Raw genomic sequence first — 16,078 nt, forward strand, 5'->3', positions numbered from 1 at the left:
TATATTTTTGTTCCTCTTTATAAAAAGAGTGAGATGTATTTTACCCAAAAAAGAGATTGAGATGTTCTAAACAATTTTGAGCTCTTTGTGCGTTTTGAATGGTTATGTACTTGACACGTGACAATTTAAGAGCCTTTAGTTAACATGAACACGTGTGTTTCCGTAAGACTCTTCGCTCACGCTAGAGAAAACTCCAGAGTCTTTTGATTAACGATTAGAACTCTTGTTCTGTTTTGCTGTCAAAAAACAAAACATTTTTAAATCGTCTGATCCTTTGATATCTACAGTAGACTGATTTATCCCACAATGGATATAACGATGAACCTCCATAGATTCACTAGTCCTCTTCCTTGCCATACACTCTACCCCCTCAAACTCTCCTCTGTTTCAAACCCTAGACGAGAATTTTTCAAAATCAGATCCCATCTTCCCTCCATCAGCTCCATCTCCTCGAAGAACGAGCACGAGCCGCTCCTCTCCACAGAAGATCACGATCGTAAACCATCAATCGTTAAGCATTCAAACGACGACGGCGCGTCCACGATATCTTCCGGAGTGAGACTCGAAAACGTAAGCAAGAGCTACGAAGGGGCCACGGTGCTCAAGAACGTGAGCTGGGAAGTGAAGAGAGGCGAGAAGGTAGGGTTGATCGGCGTGAACGGCGCGGGGAAGACGACGCAGCTCAGGATAATCGCTGGCCAAGAGGAACCCGATTCGGGGAACGTCGTCAGAGCCAAACCCGATATGAGAGTCTCTTTCTTGAGCCAAGAGTTCGAGGTGTCGATGGGGAAGACGGTGAAGGAAGAGTTCACGAGCGCGTTTGAGGAAGAGATGGAGATCTCGAGGAGGGTCGAGAAGCTGCAGAAGGCTATAGAGGAAGCTGCTGATGATTTAGAACTGATGGGAAGGTTGCTCGACGAGTTCGATTCCTTGCAGAGGCGAGGTCAAGAGATGGGGTTGGATTCTGTGGATGCGAAAGTCAGCAAGGTGATGCCGGAGCTAGGGTTTTGCACAGAGGATGCAGATAGGCTTGTGGCTTCTTTTAGCAGTGGGTGGCAAATGAGAATGTCACTTGGGAAGATACTGCTTCAGGTATATCGATATACTAATTGAACCAATTATAAAATTATATTAATTTTTAGAGATTTTTTAGTGTATATTAATTTATCGAATATTAATTTAAAAAGTTCATAATGTATATATATTAGGGGTTATAGACCAATGTTTCACTAGTCTATGCTCAGGACCGGCAATGTACTGAACCTAAATAGCTAACGTGTGGGTATGTGTATAGGATCCGGATCTGCTGCTTTTGGATGAGCCGACTAATCATTTGGATCTTGATACTATTGAGTGGCTTGAAGGCTACTTGAGCAAGCAAGATGTGCCGATGGTTATAATATCACACGACAGAGCGTTTCTTGATCGGTTATGTACCAAGATCGTGGAAACCGAGATGGGTGTGTCCAGGACTTTCGTTGGTAACTACTCTCAGTATGTGATTTCGAAGGCAGAGTGGGTCGAAGCTCAGTATGCTGCTTGGGAGAAGCAGCAGAGAGAGATCGAAGCAACAAAGGATTTGATCGCTAGGCTAAGTGGTGGAGCAAACTCTGGTCGAGCTTCTGCAGCAGAGAAGGTAGTAAATAAAATATAGCAGCAACGTTTACTTCCAACATCACTGAACATTGTGTTATGAACAGAAACTGGAGAAGCTCCAAGAAGAGGAGCAGATAGAGAAGCCGTTTCAGAGGAAGCAGATGAAAATTAGGTTTCCTGAATGTGGATTAAGCGGGAGATCTGTAGTCACTGTGAAGAATCTTGACTTTGGTTTTGAGGATAAGGTGAGATGGTAACATTACCTTTCACTACTTGTTTCTGATCTCATGGTTTGATCTGTGTCTGATACTCTGATTGCATGCAGATGCTATTCAACAAGGCAAATCTAGTGATAGAAAGAGGAGAGAAGGTAGCTGTTATTGGTCCAAACGGGTGCGGTAAAAGCACGTTGTTGAAACTGATTATGGGTTTGGAGAAGCCTATGAGAGGTGAAGTGATTCTTGGTGAGCACAATGTATTGCCAAACTACTTCGAGCAGAATCAGGTTTGTTCTGTAATAAAGAAAAGGGTAGGAATCAGGAATATGGTTTTACTCACTTGTTGGTTATTAGGCAGAGGCTCTAGATTTGGATAAAACTGTGATTGAGACGGTTGTTGAAGCTGCTGTAGATTGGAGGATTGATGATATAAAAGGTCTTCTCGGTCGCTGCAACTTCAAAGCTGACATGTTTGATAGAAAAGTCTCTCTGTTGAGTGGTGGTGAGAAGGTAGTTTTATGATTTTATTTTTTATTTTTCTGCATTCACAATAATACTTTCTTAGTCTCTTTGGTATGTCATGTACTTCATCACTGTTTCTTTTGTGTTCTTTAGGCACGCCTTGCTTTCTGTAAATTCATGGTGAAACCATCAACTTTACTCGTGTTGGACGAACCCACCAATCATTTAGACATACCTTCAAAAGAAATGCTTGAGGTTACCTTTTTATCATTTTCTTTCTCTCTCTTTTGAACTGTTCTTGGAGGTTGAACAAGTTTTGATACTATGATTCCTTCTTCGTTAGGAGGCGATAAACGAGTACAAAGGCACAGTCATCGCAGTCTCTCACGACCGATACTTCATTAAACAAATCGTCAACAGAGTTATTGAAGTCAGAGACGGTGGTTTAAAGGACTACGCAGGAGACTACAATGTAACAAAATATATCTTTCTAGTTTCTTTCCTATGCACATTCGTCAAAATTGTTATTCTTGATTTTGTGCAACTCTGAGATGTTTCTCAGTATTACCTGGAGAAGAATTTGGAAGCTAGAGCCAAGGAGCTGGAGAGAGAAGCAGAACTGGAGGAAAAAGCTCCAAAAGCGAAAGCAAAGTCAAAGATGTCAAAGGCTGAGAGAGAAGCAAGGAAGAAGCAGAAGATGAGAGCGTTTCAAGCTTCCAAAAATAAGTCAAAGTCCAGCAAAAACGCCAAGAGATGGAATTAAAGAAAGCTTCACACACATATAGCCGTAGGTGTATGTATGTGTACAGTCATATTCATAATTCATATCCAATAGAAGTGCCAAAGAGATGGAGTTGAAGCTTTAGGGTACGTCATATTATTCATAATTCATATATCATTGCAAGCTTGCGATCATCCATTGCAAGTTACATTCATTTAACATTGAAGATATAGTTCCGGAAATACATGAAAGCTTTTATAATTTCAGACATGAAAAATCAACTTCAGACACATCAGCTAAAAAGATTTTATGTTTATAATGTTTAGATCTTGAGAATGTTCTGCACTACTCGAATCTCTTGACAAGGGAGAGATCATTGAGCATCTTCTCAATTGCTTCATCACTATGAGCTCTTCCTTTTGTCTACACAAAAAGAAGCTTACATCATATCTCAAAAGACCACAAAACATAAAAAAGGCTATTCGTTCTTTATACTTATCTGATCTTCCACTGAACAGAAAAGGTTAGAATGTTCTTTTTTACCTTGAGAGAAGGAACCATAGCCACTGCTTCTTCAGCAGTTTCAGGACATAGATTACCAAGAACACAGAGCTGTTCAATGCAATGAGTCTTGTGTCAAAAAGCGACACAGCTGATGACAAAAATCCAATCTCGAAAAGATTTAACATCTTACCTCAAACTCAGTGAGTTGATGTCTACTCAGAATCCTGTGAAATTTGAGTTAAGGTAAAAAAAAACTCGCAACAAAAATCATATGGCATATTCTCTCATTCATCATTCAGTGCTAGGAAAAGTAGAAACAATGCACTCTCATAAAGATGCAAACATAAGCGCAACCATGAGTTAGATACTATATATCAAGTCATTCAGAAAGAGGATACTCTCGAACTTGTCTAACAGCATCTGGATTCTTGTACCGGCTAAACCGCTTCACATACTGCAAGGACTTCTCAAACACTCTGCAAGGAGAGACAACATATATAAATTAATCACCAATAAAGAAGTGATATTTTAGACTAATAACAAAAGCAGAGTACATTTTTTTCCAATTCTTAATCTCAAAGATCGAAGCTTCTCTGCTAACTTCACAGTGAATGTTTAGAGAACTTACTGAGAAACTTGATTCATAGGATCCTCGGAGACCTGCTGAAGCTGTTCATACTTGTGCTCAAGGATCAATGAGACCTCACAGTTCATTAAACACTTTGCCTTCAAAAACTCTATTTGCCAAAAACCAACGAAACCACATTAATTAATTTCCAGGGTAAATAAAAGCTCAGTGAAGAGAATTCAGAAAAGACGATACTTTTCAATCCCTAAATTAGACTGAAAAGAAACAATTTTGCGGACATGGAGAAGGAAATAGAGAGGTACCATCTCCGATCTTGAGCTCGGCGGCGTTCTCTTCTTCTTCTTCTCCGGACATGGCGAGTGAGGGAGATTGAACCCTAAGCTTTTATTTTCTCCTTCTGACAGCGAAACAAGCAAAACCTATTTTGTCTGTAGGTAGCAAAACTATATTTATAGACAAAACAAAAAAAAAGTTAATTAGCAATAGCGAAAAAATTAAATAAAATAAATAAATAGCAATGCCCTGTGCTGAAACCGGATTTGAGTTAAACCGACGAATCTGATTAAAAATCAGTTACTGACTAAAACATTCACTCACGGGGCTGACTGGTTTTCCCGCTACCATCCGTAACCGCAGTTTTTGCGGTTCATAGCGGTTGTTGGCATTTCGAAACAATCACAGAAAATACTACAAATCGCTTCAAACCGCTCTAAACCTCTTAAAATCAAAAGCTGGTTCCAGCTAGCGTTTGCGGTTGCGGACGGTTGTGGGAAGGTAAAAATTTTTTCTTTTAAAAACAGAATAAAAAAAAATAATACTAAAAATATCCAATAAAATTTTTCAATTGAAATAATAGAAATTGTAAAATGTATTCATATTATATTTCAATTTATATTATAAAAATTCAAAACTAAAATATTTTCTATAAATTTTTAAAATTGAATAATATGATTTTATAAATATAAATTTTATATTTATCATATTATTATGATTTTTATAATTACATAAAATGTAAATATTGTTAAATTATTATTTAACAGATGTTGCGTTTGGTAGTTTACCACAAACTCCCGCAACCGCAACCGCAACCGCTGCGGTTACACCAGTCAGGTCCTAAAACAGATGATCTAGCTATACTAAAAAATGTGGAAGCCCCCTTGGTCCAGTGGTTTGACTAAGGTTCATTAATGCTTCTACACCCGAAGGTCTGGGTTTCGAGTCCCAGTGAAGACGAAATTATGCGAATAAAGGGAGAGAAAGCTTACAAGAGGTTCTGCAGCATGGCGCAAGGAGTACCGTCAGACATGGATACGATAGGGTGGTTCAGGTGAGGTGATGCAGTCAGTAACGGGTAAAATTGTCGGCTGTAAAATCGTCTGTAACATTCTCATAGTTTGTAATAGCATAATTATCCAGAGTTAAAAAAAAAAGCTATACTAAAACTTGGTTTTCTCAAATTTTTTTTTACTCAACAACTACTTCATACTGGGTTATTTTCCTGTGCGCATGCACAGATATAAATATTTATAAAATTAATATATTAAATAGTTTACTATAATTTTTTTATTTTTAAATTACTATGTAATTTATATTGTAATCAGTATGCTATTTTTCAAATAATATTATTTTATTTTAATCAAAGGTATAATTTTGGATATATAAAATAATATCTAATTTTCCGATTCAACCATAATTTGTTTATTCTATAGATTAAAATATTGATTAATTTTGTTGTTTACAATTAGATTTGTAAATATATTTAGAAAGATTATGTATAATTTAATATAATTTATTTTTAAAATCAAATAGTAAAAATAAATTAAAGTTTTAGTTGACTCAAAATTACTGATATTAATATAACAACGATAGTATTATGAAACCTCATGCATATGTATAAATTATAGAAAATAACTTAGTTGCAATAGTTGGTTAATATATATTCATAATATTAATTGAGATCTCATATTAGTTAATAGTATGTTACATTGTTCTATAGTTTATATTTATAAAAAATATTAATATGAATAATAATACATTATATTTAGTTAAGTGTTTGATTTTGTATTAAAAATTTAGATTAGTCCAATTACTCATTTTGTGGATATATTGTGTTACATATATTCCTTCAAACTAAAATATATTATTTCTAGTTTAACTCAACCAAATTGAATTAATTGTATTCCTTTGGTTCTTCATCATAGATATGTAAGTATGTTACTATCTTTTATAATTTGGTATATGTTAATTTGCAAAAAAAATAAAATAGAAAGTAAAGTCATGATCGGTACGAAGTTGCATAAAAATAACTTATAAACTTATAAAGTCAAGATTATTTTCTGAACTTTTTTTTTATATAAATTACATCACATATAAAAATGTTTTCATTATAAATTTTCTAAATACTTTCTTTATTATATATTTGATTTGGAAAAATATAAAAGGATACTTAATTAGAAAATAAAAAATGCATTTTTATTCATTAAAATATCTTGTGTTATGTTATTTATTTTTTTTGTAATAAATTTGAGAAATAGATTAATTAAAATAAAATAATTATATTAAATATATATTATGTTGTTTAAGATTATCTTTTAAAGGGATAATTATTTATTTACTCTAAAATCAAAATTATTTTGTTAAGTTTCCTTTTAATGAATCGCATTATATATAAAAGATATTTTTCGTTTTTAAAATTTACAATTTTTTTCATTATATAGGTTATTTAGAGAAGGAAACCCAAATAAAAAGGAATTTTTTTTCTTTTTAATAATGAGAAATAGATATATTTGATTCACTAAGAGTACTATTGTAATTAACCATCATAAGAATTAACGCGACCGCGACACATAGGAAACTGTCTTCTTAAATAATATTATAGAGACTAAAACTAAACAATATTTTTAAAAAATTTAGATATCTAAAAGAAACTAATGATATTACGATTAAAATTTATTTACTTTTTTAAAAGATGTAGAAAAGTTTGAAATTTTAGTAATAAAAATTTTATAATTATAAAAGTAAAATTAAATAAATTTCGAAATTTATAATTCATATTTGAATATATTTATTTTAGGGATGATTTATGAATTATTACCATATTTAAAAAAGTTTACCAAAAAATATAAATCGACATTAAATGTAATGTATGAATTATTGCCATATTTTATAAAGTTTACCAAAAATATATATCAGCAATAAATCTTATTGTCCATGTCATATTTAACTATAAGCCATGTCATCAATTTTAGTAACCATGTCATCATTTTTTGTGAAATTGATTGTAGAGACGACATTAAATTGATTGAAATATATATGGTGATGACACATATCAAAATCACTTCTCAAATATAGACTAGGGGATTAGCCAATTCAATGTTATACTAAAACTTGGTTTTCTCAAATTTAAATTTAAAATAATGTTTTTTTGCAAAATAAAATAATTTCATAAATATTGTAGTTGTTCTTCTTTTAAATATCTTATAAATAAATTAGTTTTTATTATATTTTGACTTTACATTTATTTTCATATTACTTTTAAACCGGCTTGATTATTGACCAACTAGAATGTATGTCCTATCCGGTTTTTAAAACATTGTGTATAACAATCATTTATTTTCTTGACATACGAATTATACGATTCCAAAAAATAATATGTTACACCATGTTTATATGATTGTGAAATATAATTTTCTTTTGATCAGATAAATATGTTAAATCAGCAAATTGCTTACCAAACCGGATTATGATACCAAACGAACCAACCAACCCCAAACTGGAACCATATTATATGAGCTGAGATTAGTTAATGGCCCAACAGTGGCCCACTGTAAGAAGAAAGGATTATCGGCCGAAGAATCTGAGATTTCTTGTTCAAGGGGTTCGGACTTTGCGATTTCAGCTGTTCTCGGCAACTCCATAAGCTCTCTTTCTCCCCCGTCGCCTCCTCTCTCCGTTCTGTCACCATAATCTCAACCATTCCCGATTTGAGTTTGATTAGCTGTGCTTTCGCGATGGCGAGTTCTCGATTTTCTCAGATCTGTTATTATCATCCATTGTTTCCTTGTTTCGAATTTTGCATCTCATTCTGTTTTATGATTTTGGATCTCAGGGAGACAAAGGGAACCTCGAGGCGTCGATAGATCGGCTTCTGAATGAAGAGAAGCAGATGAGACTGGCGGAGAATGTCTCCGGTACAAGGAAAGCCGCGACTGAGATTCTGCAGCTTTGTTTCGAAGCCAAGGACTGGAAGCTTCTCAACGAGCAGATTCTCAATCTCTCCAAGAAACGCGGCCAGCTTAAACAGGTACTTTCGATTGAGCTCGTGTGGAACAAGGACCTTGTTCATAGTTCTATGTTAGTGATCTTACTTTGCGAACTTGTTTCGTTTTGCAGGCTGTGCAATCCATGGTGCAGCAAGCTATGCAGTACATCGATCAGACTCCAGACATTGAAACGCGGATTGAGCTTATCAAGACGTTGAACAATGTGTCTGCTGGGAAGGTGCGGAGATCGAGAAAACTGATGTTGTTTGTTACTCTTCATCATATCTTGAGTAATTGTTTTGTATTTTGAACTCCACGTGTGTAGATATATGTTGAAATCGAAAGAGCTCGTCTGACAAGGAAGCTTGCTAAGATTAAGGAAGACCAGGGTCAGATTGCTGAGGCTGCAGATCTTATGCAAGAAGTTGCTGTAAGTTTTGTCTTTTTTCTCTGCCTTTTACTACTAAATCCATTGTAATTGCTCTTTCGTAGTTAATCCGTGGATTGTGATGGTGAACAACAGGTGGAGACATTTGGAGCTATGGCAAAAACTGAGAAAATTGCATTCATCCTTGAACAAGTGAGGACTTAGCTCTGCATTGTTGTTTAATATGTATCTATTGGTGTTCTCATTTGGTGTTGCTAACTACGTTTGGGGTAACCTTTTTCAAGGTCCGCTTGTGCTTGGATCGTCAAGATTATGTTCGTGCACAGATCTTATCTAGGAAGATCAATCCTAGGGTTTTTGATGCAGATACGAAGAAAGATAAGAAGAAACCCAAGGAAGGTGAGAACATTGTAGAGGAGGCTCCTGCTGATATACCGACTTTGTTGGAGCTCAAGAGAATTTACTATGAGCTAATGATTCGGTAAGGCTTCTCTAACATATTGTTCTTGCTTTGTGTTCTGTGTTGTTTTTTCTGAGTGTTTTCCTTGACCAGTGGTGTATAACATGAATTGCATTTATGTTTCAACTGACTTCTGATGATTTCCGCGGTATTTCGTATTTCTATAAATAACCATATAAAAACTCAACCGTGTAGGTATTATTCTCATAACAATGAGTACCTTGAAATCTGCCGTAGCTACAAGGCAATATATGACATCCCTTCTGTTAAAGAAACGCCAGAGCAGTGGATTCCAGTAAGCATCATACCCATTGGTTCAGTGTTTAGCCTACGTTCTATGGTTGGTTTAAGAATTACTTCTCTTTCATCTTCAAACAATAGGTCCTGAGGAAGATCTGCTGGTTCTTGGTATTGGCACCTCATGATCCAATGCAATCAAGCTTACTCAATGCAACTTTGGAAGACAAGAACTTATCAGAAATTCCTGATTTCAAGTACTTTTCTTTCTCTGTAAACTTGGTTTTCTAAATTACTGTTTTGGTCTCATATGTGGTGCTGAGTGGTCTATTATGTTTTTATATTTTTCGATCCAGGATGCTTCTAAAACAGGTAGTGACAATGGAGGTTATTCAATGGACATCTCTCTGGAACAAATACAAGGGTGAGTTTGAGAACGAAAAAAGCATGGTTGGAGGCTCTTTGGGTGACAAAGCTGGTGAAGATCTGAAGCTGAGAATCATTGAGCATGTAAGCCTCTCCATGAGAATCATTGTTGGTTGCTATGTCAGTTTCTGTTATAAATTTTCTTATTCCCTCTCTGTAATCTGCAGAATATTCTCGTTGTCTCAAAGTACTACTCAAGGATAACCTTAAAGAGACTTGCAGAGCTTTTATGCCTAAGCATTGAGGTAATTGATCTCTCTGGTTGTTACATATGCTTCTCACTTGGATTCCTTGGTAATTTATACAAACTGTATTTCTATTGGAATACCTTCAGGAGGCGGAGAAGCATCTCTCAGAGATGGTTGTGTCGAAGGCACTGATTGCAAAAATAGACAGACCATCAGGAATCGTGTGCTTTCAGATCGCAAAGGACAGCAACGAGATTCTCAACTCGTGGGCAGTGAATTTGGAGAAGCTCTTAGATCTTGTTGAGAAGAGTTGCCACCAAATTCACAAGGAAACCATGGTCCACAAAGCCGCACTGAGACCTTGAACATGTTGTTTCCTTGGCAAAACCTTTTAAGGATCTTCGTTAAGTTATTAGCGATTTGTGTTGAAAAAATAACTCGAAACAGTTGTTTACTTGGCAAGACTTGAAAAATGTAGTTGCTGTACACTAGTGGAGTTTTTGCCACTTCTTGATTTTATCAGTCATTTGTTTAACGGGAAAATTGCCTATTCCAACCTGAACTATTTGGATCGTGCCAAATACAACCCGAACAAATGGGTAGTGCTAAATACGACATGAACTCAATTAAAATTTTAAAAACCTACCTGAATTTTTTAAAACGTATCTAAATCTACATTAAAATATTATTAAATATTTGAAATTATATAAACTACTATTTTTCATCGTATTAAATTTTAAAACTTTGGTAATAATTTTTTTTCTAATTTATATAAACATATAACCTGTTTTACTTATTATATCTTCAATAAACTTATATCTTACTAAAATATAAATAATAAAATATTTATAATTACATGAACTTAGATATACTTAAAATTTAAAGTTATTTATAAAAATTTCTTGTATAGATTATTTTTATTTTTAAAACTTAAGTGAATTTTTTTCAAAGTTATTATTATTTATTTTGATACACGGGAAAAATATCTATTTCGATCCAAATAATTTTGGTGGTGCCAAATACGATCCGAACACATGGTCGGTGCCAAATACGACTTGATATCAATTATAATTAGAGAAATTGTCAAAATACCACAAGTTAAGTACCACTTTTCAAAAATACCCTCAATCAAAAATATATAAAAATTTGGGTTTAGGTTTTAGTGATGAGTGTTTAGGGTTTAGTATTAAGGGTTTGGTTTGGGTTTATATATGTTTTATAAATATTTTTGAAAAATTAGTTTAGTGTTATTTTATCAAAAATTTAGGGTATTTTTTGAAAATGTCCCTTTGTTGATAGTAAACATAAAAAAATAGTATCATCAAAGTGGTATAAGTGAAATTTTTCCTAATTAGAAAAAATACATGTACTTAAAATGTGTTTAAATCTATATTGACTCTAACAGAAATTAGTCAATTGTTGTTAATAAGATAAAACAACGTTGTTTTAATATATATATATATATATATATATATATATATATATATATATATATTAATATATGTTCAAAATATGTTTAGTATTTTGAGCAAGATATCTTAGTGAAAGAAAGTTAAAATGTTCTTAACATTTTTGAACAAAATATCAAATATATAATAATAACTTTGAAAAAAATTCACTTAAGTTTTAAAAATAAAAATAATCTATACAAGAAATTTTATAAATAACTTCAAAATTTAAGTATATCTAAGATCATGTAATTATATATATTTTATTATTTATATTTTAGTAAGATATAAGTTTATTGAAGATAGAATAAGTAAAAACATGTTATGTGTTTATATAAATCAGAAAAAATTATCACCAAAGTTTTAAAATTTAATACGATGAAAAAATAGTAGTTTATATAATTTCAAATATTTAATAATATTTCAATGTAGATTTAGGCATGTTTTAAAAAGTCCAGATAGGTTTTAAAAGTTTTAATTGAGTTTAGGTTGTATTTGGCACTACTCATTTGTTCGGGTTGTATTTGGCACGATCCAAATAGTTCAGGTTGGAATAGACCCATTTTCCCCATTTGTTTTCTTCTGAGTATTGATTGTTGGTGGATGAATTCTTTGGTTAAAAATTAACAAAAAAATATATATCTATAAAAACTTAGGAAACCTTTGATTATAAATTAAAAATAAGAAAAAATGTTTTGTAACTTTAAAAATAATTACTGAACTAGTTACTAGTGTGAAAACCTTAAACTTAATACTTAGATTATCAAGACATAAAACCAAATCATACGATACTAAAATGTATACATGATATATATCAAATTGATCTTTTAGTTTAAAACATTTTGCGTATTTGAAACACAGTACGAAATTAAAAATCAAATTAATATTCAGAAAATCTAAAACGTAATTCATATAAACCAATATAAAAACCCAAAATAATTCAAATCGTAGATAATAATAAGCAGACCAAACCGAGCATAAAATGGGCCTTTTTGGGTTACTGCAACACCAACTTAGGCCCATTATTAACGGTGCTAGTTTGTTTTGTTTATAACCTCGCCTATTTGTTTACGTATTACCCACCATCGCCCGTCTAGATATCTGTCGGAGCTAAATCCATTATTCCAATTCCTTAATCGCCTTCGTCTCAATTCGAAACCCTAATTGGTGAATTGCCGCGTCGTTGACGAGGATGGGGTTTGACGAGTACGATTACCTGGAGAAGACGGTGGAGGAAGGAGACGGATTGGATAGGAAGAAGGAAGAGAGCGGTAACGAGAGGAGTTACAGGAAGAGAGAAGGAGAGAGGCGTGACGTAGAAAACGGTGACGAAGAGCGAAGGAGCAGTCGGAGTAAGAGGTCTCGGGGAGAGGACGAAGAGAACGGCGAAGGCAAGAGAAGGGATCGGGAGAAAGAGAGGCACAGGAGCAGCCGAGACAAGGAAAGAGAGAGGGATCGTGAGAGGACTAGCAAAGAGAGAGACAGGAGCGATAGGGAGAAAAGCCGAGACAGAGAGAGGAGAAGCAGCAGTAGATCACGGAGGGAAGTAGAGGAAAGAGGAAGCAGGTAACGTTGTTGACACATGTTTATAGGAATGAATGATGCAAAGCTCCAATGTACTGAACTGAAAGCTTTTATGATTTGCACAGGAGACACAAGGAGAAGAAAGATGAGCCTGAAGCTGATCCAGAGAGAGACCAAAGAACTGTTTTTGCATATCAGGTAGACTATTGAAGTCACATGGTTAAGTTTCACTGATTAAGCCAACCTTAACTGTTTTTTTTTTTGTGATTCACAGATGCCTCTTAAAGCTACCGAGAGAGATGTTTATGAGTTCTTCTCCAAAGCTGGCAAGGTCAGTTTACTTTCTGTGCCTTCCTGTTCCTTTCCCTGTTGTAGTTTGATTATGCCATAGCAATGTGTTAATATTATTACTCCATCAGTCTCGGTCTTTTAGGTTCTTTTTCTTATGTTTCCTTCTCTCGTTGTGATTTCAGGTTAGAGATGTGCGACTGATCATGGACAGAAATTCAAGACGATCAAAAGGAGTCGGGTATGTTTCTCTTTCACCTTCTTGTAAACTTAAGTTTTGTGTATGTGCACTTGGTTCGTAATATTCTGCATATTCAGTTTTCTCTGCAATTTCAAGAGCTCGGTTTAACTGTATTCTTAGATGCACTATCAATGCGATAATGATGGGGATGATGGCACTTGTTTAAATCAATTCTGCCTGCTCAAGGTAGATGTCAGAAAACCTGAATCCTGTTTCAGTTGTTACTTTCCATTGCAAAAACTCTTCGGGAAGGAGGGAACCAATTAGCCTATCATTCTTATTTTAGATTCTTCCTCTCTTTTTCTTTTATGCTTCCTCCTTCTACTCTCTGGTGCTTTTTCAGTCCTCTGTTTGGGATATGTACTAATAGAGGAGCTTGCTTCTATCTCCATTGCTTATTAGATTTAATTATTGTTCATTTTATCATGATGGCTAACATTTTCTATTAATCTAGGCCTCTAACCAAACCAAGAGAGACTCAGCTTGATTCCCCGCACAAAAGTTTTTTTTTGTTTACAACTTCTCTTTGCTACGTTTTTCTGATATATTCATCTGACGTGTATTTTAAGTCAAGTATCTCTCTCTTGTTGACTTGCAGGTATATTGAGTTTTATAATGTGATGTCTGTTCCAATGGCCATAGCTATGTCTGGACATATGTTTCTTGGGCAACCTGTGATGGTTAAGCCCTCTGAAGCTGAAAAGAATCTGGCACAATCAAATACCACTACAGGCGTTGTAGGCGGTACTGGCCCTGTTGATCGAAAGCTCTATGTAGGGAACTTGCATTACAACATGACAGAGTTGCAACTTAGACAGGTATTGTCATATTCACCCTCCTTAATAGTATCAAAAAGAAAAGATAAATGGCTTCTTAAGACTTGAGATGCTGTATTACTTATGAACGGATCAGCAAGTGTTAGTGAAGATCTTTAATTAATCCATCTCTGCTCACATTTTTTTTTCATTGTCAGATTTTTGAGCAATTTGGTCCTATTGAGCTTGTTCAGATGCCATATGACCTTGTAAGTGGTCAGTGCAAAGGTTATGGATTTATCCAGGTTAGTAGAACTCATTTTCAAATTAGTTGGTGCTCTTTTTTTTTGGGGATTCCTCACTCATATTATTTCTCCTTCCATAGTATGCCCAATTTGAACATGCGAAGGCAGCACAAACTGCCTTGAACGGTCAATTAGAGATTGCCGGTAGAACAATCAAGGTGAGTTTTGAACTCCTCGTAGAAAAATGATCAGTTGATGAACTTGCTTGTTATTTCACACTGATAAATATATATTCTGTTTGCTTTTAGGTTTCGTTCGTCTCTGAGCATATAGGCACACAAGACGCTAATCCAAAATCCGCTGATTTTGATGATGATGATGGAGGTGGGCTGGTAAGCTAGAGAACATTCTTCTTGTACCCTTTGTCTCCTTTCTATTTACTATTACTTGTTCTTTAACGACTCTCTCTCGCAGGCTTTAAATGCACAAAGGAGGGTTCAGCTTATGCAAAAGCTGGATCGTACAGGTGTCGCAGCAAAGTATGTCTCTCTTTTATGCATTATTACTCCTTCAGTCCACATATTTTAAAATTTTAGTGCGTCTCTAACATATTTAATATGCACAGCATTGTGGGACCTTTTGGAGTACCAGCTATAAATGGAGCAGCTCTTAATCAACCAGGCATGAATCCTGGTTTCCCGACATCAGTGCTTCCGACAACAGCCAGCCCTGCTTTTGTCACAGAGCCTGTTGGTCAGCCAAGTCAATGTCTTCTATTGAAGAACATGTTTGATCCTGCAACCGAGGTCGGTTCTTGACTCTTTCTTTTCTCTTCGCCTTAGAGCTGTGGAAAAAAAAGTCTCAGCCTTGTGTAAAGCGGGTGCTGGCTTTTAATATTAACATTAAAACATTATTTTGTTGCAGACGGAATTGGATTTTGATGATGAAATAAGAGAAGACGTTCGTCAAGAATGCTCCAAGTATGGGCAGGTCAACCATATATATGTAGACAAGTAAGTATCATCCCATGAGTTTCAATAAAAATGTCTTGCATGTATGGTGTTTATAGATATGTGATGTTGGGGCTAAAACTTGGTGAAATGCAGGAAGAGCGCAGGTTTTGTGTATCTGCGGTTTGAAACGGTTCAGGCTGCAGCGGCAGCTCAAAGAGCGATGCACATGAGATGGTTTGCACAGAAGATGATATCTGCAACTTTCATGGTAAGATAGATCAGTTTATTCTCTCTTGGTTTCATCTATTTAAGGTTTACTGAGTTGAGTATCATTAATTGCAGCCTCCAAATGAATATGAAGCCAAAGCCAAGGCGTGAAATGCAGGCAAGATAGATTTGTTTGTTCCGACTCGGTATAAAACCTAAACTGGACTGCGATTCATAATCAGTCTCCTGACTGAAACATGTGTTATTATCTAAATCAAAAGATTATTGGAGACCTTTCCTTCCGTTTTTGGTTGTAACATTTCCATATATTTATATCATAAGGTTATTTTACTTTCTATCAACAGT

General features: G+C 34.7%; 4 protein-coding genes across 4 annotated transcripts; 3 read left to right on the forward strand and 1 right to left on the reverse strand.

Annotated features, from left to right (window-relative positions):
* Positions 1 to 220: 220 nt before the first annotated feature.
* Positions 221 to 3,183, forward strand: LOC108818388 (ABC transporter F family member 2). The gene is made up of 8 exons (XM_018591349.2): positions 221 to 1,092; positions 1,295 to 1,636; positions 1,701 to 1,841; positions 1,922 to 2,101; positions 2,169 to 2,324; positions 2,430 to 2,531; positions 2,620 to 2,748; positions 2,839 to 3,183. The coding sequence occupies exons 1-8, from the start codon at positions 307 to 309 to the stop codon at positions 3,037 to 3,039; spliced, it is 2,037 nt and encodes a 678-aa protein (XP_018446851.1). The 5' UTR covers positions 221 to 306; the 3' UTR covers positions 3,040 to 3,183.
* Positions 3,184 to 3,188: 5 nt separating this feature from the next.
* Positions 3,189 to 4,528, reverse strand: LOC108818390 (DNA-directed RNA polymerase II subunit 4). The gene is made up of 6 exons (XM_018591352.2): positions 4,393 to 4,528; positions 4,130 to 4,238; positions 3,900 to 3,977; positions 3,692 to 3,725; positions 3,541 to 3,609; positions 3,189 to 3,420 (listed from the first exon to the last, which is right to left on the reverse strand). The coding sequence occupies exons 1-6, from the start codon at positions 4,442 to 4,444 to the stop codon at positions 3,343 to 3,345; spliced, it is 420 nt and encodes a 139-aa protein (XP_018446854.1). The 5' UTR covers positions 4,445 to 4,528; the 3' UTR covers positions 3,189 to 3,342.
* A 3,379-nt stretch (positions 4,529 to 7,907) lies between these two features.
* LOC108814218 (26S proteasome non-ATPase regulatory subunit 12 homolog A) lies at positions 7,908 to 10,586 on the forward strand. Its single transcript, XM_056991504.1, has 11 exons — positions 7,908 to 8,107; positions 8,203 to 8,393; positions 8,483 to 8,590; positions 8,678 to 8,782; positions 8,876 to 8,932; positions 9,025 to 9,221; positions 9,396 to 9,495; positions 9,582 to 9,694; positions 9,794 to 9,947; positions 10,031 to 10,108; positions 10,198 to 10,586. The coding sequence occupies exons 1-11, from the start codon at positions 8,101 to 8,103 to the stop codon at positions 10,414 to 10,416; spliced, it is 1,329 nt and encodes a 442-aa protein (XP_056847484.1). The 5' UTR covers positions 7,908 to 8,100; the 3' UTR covers positions 10,417 to 10,586.
* A 1,999-nt stretch (positions 10,587 to 12,585) lies between these two features.
* Positions 12,586 to 16,070, forward strand: LOC108818467 (uncharacterized). Its single transcript, XM_018591442.2, has 13 exons — positions 12,586 to 13,065; positions 13,149 to 13,221; positions 13,298 to 13,354; positions 13,497 to 13,552; positions 14,151 to 14,370; positions 14,526 to 14,612; positions 14,693 to 14,770; positions 14,861 to 14,944; positions 15,027 to 15,091; positions 15,178 to 15,358; positions 15,477 to 15,565; positions 15,659 to 15,773; positions 15,848 to 16,070. The coding sequence occupies exons 1-13, from the start codon at positions 12,692 to 12,694 to the stop codon at positions 15,881 to 15,883; spliced, it is 1,515 nt and encodes a 504-aa protein (XP_018446944.1). The 5' UTR covers positions 12,586 to 12,691; the 3' UTR covers positions 15,884 to 16,070.
* Positions 16,071 to 16,078: the final 8 nt, after the last annotated feature.

The sequence above is a fragment of the Raphanus sativus genome, chromosome 7 (genome assembly GCF_000801105.2).
Source record: "Raphanus sativus cultivar WK10039 chromosome 7, ASM80110v3, whole genome shotgun sequence".
NCBI lineage: Eukaryota > Viridiplantae > Streptophyta > Magnoliopsida > Brassicales > Brassicaceae > Raphanus > Raphanus sativus.

What these genes read in the sequence shown, in the direction of transcription:
- LOC108818467 (XM_018591442.2), top strand. Translation starts at nt 12,692, where the DNA reads ATGGGGTTTGACGAGTACGATTACCTGGAGAAGACGGTGGAGGAAGGA. An exon ending in GAACTGTTTTTGCATATCAG is followed by an intron (nt 13,222 to 13,297) that starts GTAGACTATTGA and finishes TGTGATTCACAG; the next exon opens with ATGCCTCTTAAAGCTACCGA. An exon ending in CAGAGTTGCAACTTAGACAG is followed by an intron (nt 14,371 to 14,525) that starts GTATTGTCATAT and finishes TTTCATTGTCAG; the next exon opens with ATTTTTGAGCAATTTGGTCC.
- LOC108814218 (XM_056991504.1), top strand. An exon ending in AACGCGGCCAGCTTAAACAG is followed by an intron (nt 8,394 to 8,482) that starts GTACTTTCGATT and finishes TTCGTTTTGCAG; the next exon opens with GCTGTGCAATCCATGGTGCA. An exon ending in TCAGAAATTCCTGATTTCAA is followed by an intron (nt 9,695 to 9,793) that starts GTACTTTTCTTT and finishes TTTTCGATCCAG; the next exon opens with GATGCTTCTAAAACAGGTAG.
- LOC108818390 (XM_018591352.2), bottom strand. Translation starts at nt 4,444, where the DNA reads ATGTCCGGAGAAGAAGAAGAAGAGAACGCCGCCGAGCTCAAGATCGGA. An exon ending in CGAGCTCAAGATCGGAGATG is followed by an intron (nt 4,239 to 4,392) that starts GTACCTCTCTAT and finishes TTTGGCAAATAG; the next exon opens with AGTTTTTGAAGGCAAAGTGT. An exon ending in CTATGGTTCCTTCTCTCAAG is followed by an intron (nt 3,421 to 3,540) that starts GTAAAAAAGAAC and finishes CTTTTTGTGTAG; the next exon opens with ACAAAAGGAAGAGCTCATAG.
- LOC108818388 (XM_018591349.2), top strand. Translation starts at nt 307, where the DNA reads ATGGATATAACGATGAACCTCCATAGATTCACTAGTCCTCTTCCTTGC. An exon ending in ACTTTGGTTTTGAGGATAAG is followed by an intron (nt 1,842 to 1,921) that starts GTGAGATGGTAA and finishes GATTGCATGCAG; the next exon opens with ATGCTATTCAACAAGGCAAA. An exon ending in TGTTGAGTGGTGGTGAGAAG is followed by an intron (nt 2,325 to 2,429) that starts GTAGTTTTATGA and finishes TGTGTTCTTTAG; the next exon opens with GCACGCCTTGCTTTCTGTAA.